Genomic DNA, 12,412 nt, shown 5'->3' on the forward strand with positions numbered 1-12,412 from the left:
AAAGCCAGATAAAAATAGCAGATATATTCTATTGCTGTGCTTTATTGGGCACATGGAGATGTCTGTGTGTTGTTTGATACCAACATTTGTGCAAATGTAATGTCATTGAGAATATCCAGATTTTATGAGAACATTGAAACATACCAGGATCAAGGATGCGGGAGACAGTATTTCAGGTGACAGTAATTAGATAAGACCTAATGGCCTGTTGATCTATTACAGTATTGCACACCAGAGTTGTAGGAAAGAGGTAGTGCAGGGAAAGAGGTGGTTGGGGTGGCAGAGGGTTACTTAGCCAAGGATAATGGAGGGCATCTTTAGCATGTTTCAGCATTATTGTCTCCACCTTGAAGTGCTAGCTTCAGTTCCATAAATAGTTAAATTTGACATACAAAAGTTGCCTCTGGATTTTCTGGAAATACATCAAGAAGTTCTTGAGGTGGACCGAGTGGCTTGATATATCTTGTAACAATGCCAACTCTGCATTCACTGTCAATAATATTGACAACAACTCTTCTCTTTGGATAGATATTATGAATCTCCTTTTGAAAGGTGTATGCCATGTGCAAAATCTCCTCATCTTCTATCGTTTCTAACTAAAACATAGTCAAAAAAGAAAATATTATTAAAGCTCACCATAAGAAACAACATTATTGGTTCAAAAGATTGAAACTAACAAATAACTACTTCCTAAACAGATTACTAACCTGCCATAGAGGGGGCTGTTTATCTTCCTAAAGCAAAAGAATGCAGGTTTAGAAAATACTTACTATTTATAAGATACACACACAGAAAAATGCACCAATCAAATCAGTGATTACCAATTACCACAACAATTATTATTATGTTTTTACTGATCTAAGAACTGAATAATTATAGTTTCTAATTTGAATTGTAAATTTAAATCAAATGCAATGAAATATGGACTTACATTGTCTGAACAAGAAACTTGAGGGTCCAGAGTGATAAAAATCGATAAAAGGGAGCTTTCTGCAAGTCCAAATTCATAAAATTGCTCACAAGAACCTGTCTCTATTTTCTTCCACGTGTATCCTAGTAACATTACTGGGGTGTCTATTCTGAAAGTTCCACTGACCTATGCATACATCACCAAAAAAAGACATTTTCAATATTACAAGAACATAGTTCACAGCTACTTCATAATGATTCAACTATAACCAATACCTTTGATTGTTCCAGGATAGTACTGAAAGGGATAGAAATGGATCCCAGCCAATTCTTGATATGTGGCTTAATTCTGCATGTCTCAGGGCAGTCATTCTATCATCAAAGACATTAATTCAATTATTTGTTTACTTATTATGTCAAAGTCCATGAACATTAAAAACATCTAATCAAAAGGTTCACGCAAAACAGATCTGACTTTCCAAAAGTCATAAAATATAGATAATCTTTTCCCAATTCAATTTTATTAATTTGTTTACAGGAAAAAATAAAAATGAAATTAAATTGATGAAGAAGATTGATTTTGAAGTGATTAACATATTACCTTAATGTAAAATTATCAATGTACATGGTTTCAAAATTTGCTTTTGCTTTTGTGTAATTGGCACACAAATTACACACAAAATAGAATTTGTTTTGGAAAACATCTTTTTGTTCACAAATTACTGCTCAAACGTATTTGTATATTATCAAATGAACAATCTGCCATCAATAAACCCAACCATGCAATCTTTCTATTTTTTTTTAATGTTGTTATGTATTTGAGAGTAGTAACTTCATGCAGTTTGGTTAATACAATTGAAAATAGATTTATCATAAAAAGTAAGGATTTTAAAAAGTTTGATGAGGATGATACCAGAACTAGGAGTTTAGGGTTAATAAAATTAATTATCAGGAAAATATTCCCCAGAAAACAGGATACTAGTGATCTGATAGGGTCGTTGTAGAGAAGATGCCTCCATTTGTGGCAGATTCAAAAGCTGGGTGCTATAATTATAAAATAGTCTTTAGGGCGTTCAAGCAGCATTTTTGATCATCCTATTCTTTTGTGTGAAAGTTCCATGAAATGCAAGAACTTTAACTGCAAAGTTCACAGAAAAGCATTGTTGGGTTTTCCTGTCAGTGTCAGCTCAGTTTTCCCTATAGATATGTCATAAGCCCTCACAGTTGTCAGAATGTAGTTCTTCTGGTACAATCTTGAGGACACATACCACAGTACAATCAATGCTGTTCCAGTTACTGTAACCACCACCCATCCCCCACCCCAGCATTGATGTATCCTCTGAATGAATTACTACTTCAATGCAGTTGGGGGGGGGTGGATTTATTGGAGTCTAGTGTAAAACAGATAGGGGTATCATCAAAGGTATACGCAGAATAAAAGGAGAGAAACTATTCCTAATTATAAAAGGGTAAAGGACTAGGGAATAGAGAATGAAAATATATGGCAAAAGAAGTACAAATAATGTGAGGAAAGTTTGTTTACTCGGGTCCTGGTTCCTACAAACCCACTGGGGCCTTGGTCCCTGGGCACTCATGAAATTCACCCGGTGCCCTAGTTCCTTTAAACTTACAGGGTTTACTGGAAAATTTAATATAATAATGTGTAATGTTTTTAAAAAAATAGTTAGAAGTATGTTGGTTATTAATAGGGAATAACATCCAATAGCCTGGAAAATCTGCTAATCTGGTAACCACAATATATCATAGCATACCAGATTTTTGGAGTTTTACTGTATATACTATTACCTCTGGAGAGGCCACAGTTAAGCTATCAAATACATTAATTAATATTTTGTCATTCATCTTGCATAATGCTGAACTGTTGTAATCTCCATTGGGTGACCTATAATAAAAGAGATATGACAGAGTTTTCATAGGAATTAAAATGTAATTGACCAACAATCAACATTTTTAAAAATCTGTTGCATTAAACTTATGGTAATTAACCATTCCTATCATTGAATTTTGTTGTAACCTTGTAGTTATTCTTTTATATTGCATATCATTCTTTGGGAAGACAAGGTGGTATCTTATTATCAGCTAAATTCCAAGATGTGCAAGAATTGGAGACAATCATTTTACTTATTGACTGATTTTATTGTAAGGAATCTCACTTAGGACAATCTTTACTAAATAATAATGAATAATGAATTTGCATGGTCATAATTGTTTAAAGATAAATTGCAAATTATGCAATCATAATCTGAAAATAGAGACTACTCTACAACATGAATTTTGAAAATTTATGTCCGCATAAATTTCTGCTTATTCAGCAAGAACTTTGATCAAATTTAAATTTTTTAAATTTTTTTAAGTTTTATTTACAGCGTGGTAACAGGCCCTTCTGGCCCAACGAGTCCGCGCCACCCATTTTAAACCCCAAATTAACCTACCCATACATCTTTGGAATGTGGGAGGAAACCGGAGCACCCAGCAGAAACCCACGCAGACAAGGGAGAACATACAAACTCCTCACAGACAGCGACGGGAATCGAATCCCAATCGCTGGCGCTGTAATAGTGTTGCGCTAACCGCTATGCTACCGTGCACAAGCACAATTTCCTTTTCAGTTTAAAAAGTAAAGAAAAATGCATTTATTATGTACGTAACTAATCAATAATCTGGGTGAATTCTCAAAAGCTTTTTGAAAAATAGGCCTTTAATGATTATAGATCACCTACATGGTACAGAATAAATAAATTTACGTAATTACTTGAAATCCATTTCGAGTTTTTCATTCCAACATGGCTGGGATCCATCTGCAATACTTGTCTGATACATTGATTGCTGGAAGGTAACTTCCACAAAGGGTTGCACTTGAATCTATTCAAGATTGAAATACATTTTATTTTTAAGTATCTTCACCATTCTCTCCATGCAGAACAGCATTGATATTTTTTTCAAGTCATAGCTGTTGTAACATGGGTTCACAGTTTTGAATGTAGCAAATCTTGTGCATGGAAACTTTATCCAAAACACTATTAAACAATAATAAATTGAATGTTAAGTTTTTTCAAGAAATTCTTGATTTAGGCACAGAACAAAATTGTAAACAAAAGCAAGACCCTCTTATTTGGGAGCTAATTAAGTATGTTATTGTGGGAGAAATCCAAGATCACAGAGGTGAAGTAGGTGAATGTGCAGAATTCTGAGGTTAATTACATGTTATCTAGTCTTTCTTTTTCTGCCTAGATAGATAGCATCTGGCTGGACAATCATTTATTGGAGACATAGTCTTCTTCATTATATTCTTTTGGCCAGCCCAATGTCTGAGACTTGTAGACAGACATCATTTCATTATATTTATTTAGGGATCAAACCAGACCACGGCTACTAAATATATTAATCCACGTTCTTATCTTGAATTCCTTATATTGTTTTATTGCGATGTCTGCAATCTCCTGAAAAAGATGCCAATCCTCGTATACCCTACTGTCTTCTTACTCGATTGCAGAGTATCCAATTTTCCTTCACTGTTGATGGCAAAGCTAGAGGATTTGTTCAATATATTAATGATAGAGGGATCAAAAATGATGACGCAGTTTCAGGTTAAGGGGAAGAAGTTTAGAGAAGATATGAGGTTTTTATTTCACCCTGATGGTTGTTGGAATCAGGAATGAATTGCTTGAGTGGTTGGTGGAAGCAGATATTCTCACATTATTCAAGAAGTATTTGAATTGCCAAAACATACAGTATAAGGCTAGAGACCAAGTGGTGATAAATGGAATTAGTTAGATGTGTCATTGATAGTCAGCATGGACATGGTGGGTGGAAGGCCCTGTTTCTGTGCTGTTTAGGAGTAGGAACCTACATTACTGTATAGGTCATTTATTCAACAATTATTTTATGTAAAACCTTAAACTTAACAGTGCTGCTGGAACTATTATTATAAGACAAGGACATTTACTATTTTGATTTGAGATTTTACTGATGGCCCTCTGCCCCAGTACATTATCCTGCCAATGTGCAATGATTTTAGCCACCTATATCTGGTTAAAACAGATATTCTATACTTAATGTATATCAATACTATTGAAGCAGCATAGCATAATTGATTTCTATCTTTTTGAACTGGAAAAATTAGTTAGGAAATGATCATTTTTGAAGTTTTGTTGTAATATTAGCTGTAAAATATTTGGCATGCATTGACATTTTTAAATGGCATGGTAAGAGCTATTTATTCCTTTATAGATAATTTTGCAAGAAAACAATATAACATTTGACTAATGACATTGTTTTGTTACCTGGTTAAAAGGATCCTCTTCCCCTTCAGACTTCCTATAATGCATGTTGCTCGTCATTCCAGACACTGGGGACATTAGTCCAAAAAGTGGCTGTGTCCTAAGGATAAAAGTATTCCGCAACTTATAATGATTACTTACTATTAGGATAACTTAAAACATTCAGGGACACATACAGGAACAAAGAAGTCCAAAGATTCTATTAAATTGCATAAAGTTTCATATTGTATAGAAGACATTATTGGAAATTGAGGGGTGCTGTATGAACACGGACCAAGCTGGATACACCTTGTTCAGTGAGCAGTAAAATGGGAAGAGCTGAAGGAATGCTGGAGCAGTTTGGAAATTCAGTTCAAAGTGAAAGTTTTGGCACCCAGTCTAAGTGCCCAGTGAGGTTCTGGCTCTTGTAGACCCACACCCACCTAAGAAATCATGAGGGGCATGAATGGGGTGAATGCACTCAGTCTTTTTTCCAGGTTTGGGGAGTCAAGAACTAAAGAGCATAGGTTTAAGGTGAGAGAGGAAAGAATTAACAGGAACTTGAGGGGCAATGTTTTTGCACAGACGGTGGTGTGTGCGTGTGGAATGAGCTGCCAGAGAAAGTGGTTGAGGCAGGTACAATAACAACTTTTGAAGGACATTTGGACAGGTACATGGATAGGAAAGGTTTAGAAGATTATGGGCCAAATGCTGGCAAATGGGACTAATTTGGATGGGCATCTTGGTTGGCATGGACCATTTGGGCTGAAAGGTCTGTTTCCCTGCTGTATGACTCTATGACTCTAAATCCAAAACACAGATCAGGTACTTTGTGCACATAGAGCACATTTCTGAATATTGGATTAGGGTCCTCCATGTGTAAGACAAGCTTATGCATGAAGGCACAAGTCACATGCAGTCAAATGTCAAATGACTGATGCTGCTTCAGCAAAATTCTACCTTTGATGCGAGATTTTGAATACTGAACTGGAGGGTTGAGATCTTTTTTGGGAATTAGTTAAAGACCCTTACTTTGCCAGAGACTCCAAAGCAGCAATATTTGTTCAGAGGACTTCTTTATTTTTAAATTGTTCATAAACTGCTTTCTCTCTGTCAGTCTTCAAGCTTACATCCACTAGATTATCTACACAGACCCCACAAATTCTTTGATTGCTCCATTGTATCCCCAGAATTTCCCTGTATATTTCTCACTTCCTTGTGATTATCTGTTCCTATCTAACTTCTTCCATAACCTTTCCCCCTCCTGGCCTCCACCTTGTCTTCCCTATCAATTTATCCACCTCTCCCATCCCAACTGGCTGACCAACAAACTCCTCCACAATTCCATTCTCTGCAATCCTACGAGATTGCAGGGATCGGGACTTTAAGAAGTTGAGAAGTTTTGCCAATTTAAGCCTGAAATTAAAAACAAGATCAACCATTTCCTGATTCATGCATCACTCCACTTGAACTTCAACACAAGTTTTTTTCTATCATTAATCCTTAGATATAACTCCTTAGTTGCAACCAAAGCTTTACAAAGGAAACTCCACAAAATTCAGTGCTTGTTATGCAACTCCTTTATTCTTAGAACTAACTTCTCTTACAGGGTCTTGTGTGTATGAAATTATTCCTTTCAATGAAATAGATGTTATTCAGTTTTGAAATCATCTGCAGCTAAGATTGTGAGACAAGTTTGGATCTAAATTAGAACAGCACCATGGGGAAGTAGTTAGGGAATTTTTAGCCAGTGGATAAGAAGCAGCATCATTCTGTCTTTCCATAATGTGAATTGTAATCTCAGCTCCAAGATCTGTGCATCACCTGCCTGTCTACTGTCGGTATCCTCTGTCACTTTTTCAGCTCATTAATTTCCATGCACATATAGCACTAATATTGTCTGCTTCCATCCCTGGCTGCCCTTAGAACTGTTGTGGTTAGAAATAGCTTATTTTTTTAAAGAGCTCTTGATACTCATATTCACTAAATGGAAATTACTTAGCAAGTATGTAAAATTGGCTCTTTAAACCAATTTCCCACCTCTCTCTTCATTTAAGATCTTCTTTAATACCCACTTTTACCATACTTTTTGTAATTTCTTGAAATATTTTCCTCTTGATTCAGAGTTGCTTTTGTCAGATTACACAGTGAGGATCTTAGATCTAAAGCTCCCATAAATACAAGTTTTGTATTGAAATCTTTTTTCTAATTTTGGGAGAAATGCTCTTGGAAAACAAAAACATTGAAACTGACCCCTGTAGGCTTTGTGAATCTCTCTCTAAGCACACAAATTTAAAGGAAAAATTTTTTTATCCACCGACTCAGACATCTCAAAATAATCAGTGTGGATGGATAGAAAATAATGCCATGAAAGGGAACGCTGAAGGATAGATTACTATCATTGTCAATTGGTCTGCTAATCAAGCATATAGAAGGGGCCTGTTTGATGTATTAGAAACTGCATGCTAGAAATGTCTGGGTATTACACATGCTTCTACCCACAAGTAACTGCAATAGACTTTGCTGTGCTTTATTGCTGCTAGCATCCAGTTTTCAATCACTTTCCTCATGTAAAGTTGCATGCATGATTATAGGACATAGTGCATTGCTATCCCTATGTCTAAGCAGTTGCTAGTGTATTTAAATCAGACACTAGTGGACCTGATCCTGCATTGGTTAAGACCAAGGTTAGCACAGCACTGCTAGAAGTTAGTCGAAATCATTGTGGTGAAATGGCTGCAAGGGATGCTTAGCTGGGTGGGGAATAGACCCCCAGATTTACTGATACAGACTTGAGTAACATCATGGTTGAGGTGGAAAGGTCTGGGTAAACATATAGAAGGCCTGGAAGTCATACATGTAAGGAAATTACTCTGTACAGAATTGGTGTTTGTCCTCTGAGGGTATTATTTTATTGGTATTTCCAGGAGGATACAAATTTTTAAATTAGCAACCTTTGGAAAGGAAATGGGTAGTAAATTGGAAATGTCAATTTAGTGATAAGCATATTGGCTTCAATGAGGAAGCAGCATAATACTATAGTAAAAAGAATAACATGAAACATAACTTCTTACAAAGCTTACCAAAATTTTATACATTTCGTACCTGGCAATACACTTCCTCATTGGTATATTGTATGCTCCTATTACATTAATAAGCAGCTTAATATCTCCATCAGACAAGGTCTGGGCGGGTATTTTCTTTCTCTCCTTACGCAGAGGTTTCAATGTTTTTCGAGGGGCAATCACATCAAACAAGGCTAGGCTTATTTGGCTTTGATACAATAATCAATAGTAATAAGTTAGGCAATTATGTTGTTGGCTTTCAATTCCAGTAAATAAAATAATATAAAATATGAATTTTGTTGATTTATATTTCCCTAAAATAAAAGATTATTACAGAGAAATAGGTTCTTCATGAGCTTTAACATAATGGCTTCTTTCCTCACAAACCTTATGGCAGATTTAGTGAGAAATGTGTGTAAAATTGACCAGACATATGGTTCAGAATCAGAAGAACCAGAATCAGAATCAGGTTTATTATAACTGACATATGTCATGAAATTTGTTGTTTTTCATTACTTTCAAGCACCTTCAATATCTATTTTTCATTCACTGGGCCCAAAGTGATTCATAGAAAGCATAACATGTTCAAAATAATCATTATATAAGAGAAATTGGTACAACAATCCATCTGCTCTAAAATTACCACAGAATGTTTGCAGCAAATGCTAAGTAAAAGTGTATGCTTAACAAAGCAGTGAATAGAAGCAATGAATCTTAAAATGCCCTACTAGATCCCAAGCATAATGCCACTTCCTATTTGCACAGGTGTGAACTGAAAAGGCCATGGATTTCAGCCACGTTTCCACCCTTTGCTCATCCAGCATCCTCTCTTATTTAAATCGAAAGAAATATGCAAAGTTCTTTTTTTTAACAAAACCAATTAATGTGCAGTTCATGTTTATACCCAGAAATTAAAGGAAACATACAAAGTGGCCATGCTGGAATGCACAATTAAAATATGTGTTACTTTAATGCTTGAATGAAATTAAATTCATAAGCATTTTATCTGGTAGCTAGAAATGGACAGATCATAAAATATAAAACACATCAATCTGGAACTTCAAATGTTCTGCACTTTAGCAACCAAGAAAAGTCATATGTAGTAAAATAGGGCACTCATAAAAAGGATGATTGTGAGCTGCTGCTGAAAAGCAATAATTTTTAAATTAAAAATAATAGCTTTTTAGCAGATGTTCAGCAAGCTCTTCCTGATTCCATGTTAGAATCCATGGTTGCTGCCCACTGTCTGCTAATCTTCTCATTGTCTCCCTTCCTTTCCCAATTGTTTCCCTCCCTCTTTTGTCTACACACTTGTAGCCATGTCTTCAGCAAGAATGCATAGTTCATGACAAACCAAAATTGATATGAGTCACCTGAATCCTAACCCCAAGACACTGTGCGGAAGTGGTGTCAATGCTGAGCTTTGAAAGGAAATCCTGAAGTATTTGCTAATACAAACACAGGCTTTACTTCTTGATCCATGAGATGTGACAATACAACAAAGTTACAAATCATCACAGATGGCTCCAGTGTTGCTGAATCTGCCCTCAAGAGGCATTTGAATGTGTAAACATCAGGGATAAAATTTGTTAACAACTTCTAGAATGTGGATAAACTCAGAGTTTTCCCTCAATCAAAGCACCTTTGCTGTGCTTCTGGTTGGTTATCAAAAATTCATGGTCTTACAGCATGCGCATAGGAGGATGACACAATCAAAAGGGAAATTTGGATCAATCAAATTGTCATAGCTGTGATCTCTGAATTATAAAATAAGCAGAGCTCAGGGAAGATTTTTGGGAGCAACTCTCAGAGAGTTATAGACAAAACTGTTCCTCATTTTGAGTGATAGCAAAGGTGAGTTCTGTCAACTAAGGATCACATTGGGCTCAAGGACAGATAATGGTTACATTTAAAGAATAGCTTGCAAGGAAACTGAAAACAGAAGTGACACCTGTGAAGACAGAGGAGTGTATGTGTATACATATGCCACAAATTACAGTTAAGGGTTAAAGCTGCAAAAGGTTCAGAATACAGAGATCAAATTAGAGAATGGAAGTTTGCAGTATTTTTGGTAATTTCACGTAACATATAATGTCATATTATTTGTTGTGTCTATTTTCTCATTATATTTGTAGTGTTTGCTCATTTTTAATATAATTTTTAAAGGAGGAAATAAATTAAGCTAAAATTATTTCAGCTATTATTCCATGACTGAACAAGTACATTAATCAGCTCACCTTATGGTGCTGATATCTTCACATTCAACAACAATATCCGATAATGTAAAATGATGCTTGACCCTCAATAGTCTTTTCATCACAGAAGCTTTCACCTTCCAGACAACATGTTAAAGAATTATGTACAAAAACTGTTTATGTACAAAAACTGTTTCTAACATGTAAAAAGCAAACTTAGTATCCCCAGTGACACTTTCAACAGCATACTGTGCACATTTAAAGCTGTATTTTACTGAAATGATTCACTTATAGATTTAAATATCATTCTAGTAAACTGAACAAAATATCTAAAATATTAACACTAAATCGTTATCACAGTACCTTCATACTAGTAGTAATATTTTCTTAAAAATAAATATGTAATAACATGTGTCATGTGTACATGTGTCATTTGCTACCAATGGAGTTACTACTTTGTACAAACTTTTCAGTTGGATGGTCTCTTTGCAGGCCAATTCTAGCAAGTCCTCACAACAATAAAAATATTGGCTATCTTAACAGACTACTCTAACATCCTCTGGAACAGGCCCTTTGGAAATCTTTGATAATACAGATCACGCATTGGTATGAAGCAGTAATAAGACCAGGAATAAAACCATCTAAAAGGACAATGGACACTAAAATTCTTGATTCTATGCCTATGACCTGCATTTTCTTGAAGTTAATTGGAATTAAGGGAAATTCAGGGGACAACAGGATCTGATGCTTGATTCAGAAGAGCCTCAGGGAAGGGGCTAAAGCAAGTGTAAAAGCAGAGTCAAGCAGCAGTCGCTGTTTTTAATATCACTTGGCAAGACCACATCAGCCCTACCAACTCCAGAGTAAGTAAATGTAGTTTGGAAAGTTGGTAAATAGATTCCATATTCCCTAACCCAGTCTTAATGAAGAGAAACAAAGGATTGCAGATGCTGGAATCTAGATGAAAAACGATGATGCTGGAGGAACTCAGCAAGCCAGGCAGCACCGGTAGAGAAAAGCAGGCAGTCAATGTTTCAGGTCAGGACCCTTCTTCAGGACTGAATGCTATCAATGCCCTAGTTCCCAAACAGTGGGTAGTTGCCAGATTTTCTGGCAGGAAACACAGATTAAAGTAACATTGGCATTCATCAGCAGTTGTCAGGATTATAGATTTTTGGAGTATTTTTGGTACTTTGTTGAACTATATACTTTTTTCACCACACTTTACTACCTTCTCTAGATATTTGAGTGCCATCATTCTCTGTTCTGTCAGTGAATCTTCTCCCATAATTATAAAAATATCATCCTTTTGGCTTTCAAATTCCTAGAAAAAGATGAAAACCCTATTGCTTTATAAAAGATAAGCAAAATATAGCAAAATGATATGGAAAATAAAATGATTGTAAGCAAACTCTAAATGCTCCAATATGCTCTTCCCACACCCCTGCAAATTCTTTCCTATCAGATGTTTATCCAGCTCCCTTCTGAACACTACAACTAAATCTGTTTCCTCTAGTATCTGTGGCAGTGCTGACCAGATATGAACAACTTACTGCATTGAAAGATTTTTCTTCATGTCATTTTTCATTCTTTTACCAATCACATTCATTTCAGGGCATTGCTTCTTGACCCTTCTGCCGATGGAAACAGTTTCTCTGTGTCTAAATCCATCTATATCTTTGATGATTTTATATACTTCCATTAGACACTTCAACATCCACCTCTATGCCCAGACGGTCAGCTCTAGCTTCCTCAGTCTATCCACATATAGAAGTATTAAGTAGAATAACAAGGAAGTCATGATGAACCTTTATAAGATACTGGTTTGGCCATAACTGGGGTTGTTTGCCCCGTTATGCATGCCACACCTTAGGTACCCTCTCCAAAGCCTCCACACTCCTAAAGTGTGGCATGCATAAGTGGGCATACAACCCAAGTGGTGGCCGAACTGGTACCTTATAAA

The 12,412-nt window shown here is 35.8% G+C and overlaps 1 protein-coding gene across 1 annotated transcript in view; it reads right to left on the reverse strand.

The window, feature by feature from the left end:
- The window catches only part of LOC127576923 (protein CC2D2B-like), a 126,693-nt gene that overhangs the window by 25,341 nt on the left and 88,940 nt on the right, over window positions 1-12,412 (reverse strand). The window contains exons 23-32 of the mRNA XM_052027747.1: window positions 11,681-11,773; window positions 10,492-10,586; window positions 8,295-8,462; window positions 5,214-5,310; window positions 3,683-3,792; window positions 2,716-2,812; window positions 1,186-1,281; window positions 932-1,096; window positions 708-734; window positions 393-596 (exon numbers count right to left, since the gene is read on the reverse strand). Coding sequence (XP_051883707.1) covers window positions 393-596; window positions 708-734; window positions 932-1,096; window positions 1,186-1,281; window positions 2,716-2,812; window positions 3,683-3,792; window positions 5,214-5,310; window positions 8,295-8,462; window positions 10,492-10,586; window positions 11,681-11,773 — 1,152 coding nt within the window. The remainder of the gene's footprint in view (window positions 1-392; window positions 597-707; window positions 735-931; window positions 1,097-1,185; window positions 1,282-2,715; window positions 2,813-3,682; window positions 3,793-5,213; window positions 5,311-8,294; window positions 8,463-10,491; window positions 10,587-11,680; window positions 11,774-12,412) is intronic.

The sequence above is a fragment of the Pristis pectinata genome, chromosome 12, assembly GCF_009764475.1.
Source record: "Pristis pectinata isolate sPriPec2 chromosome 12, sPriPec2.1.pri, whole genome shotgun sequence".
NCBI lineage: Eukaryota > Metazoa > Chordata > Chondrichthyes > Rhinopristiformes > Pristidae > Pristis > Pristis pectinata.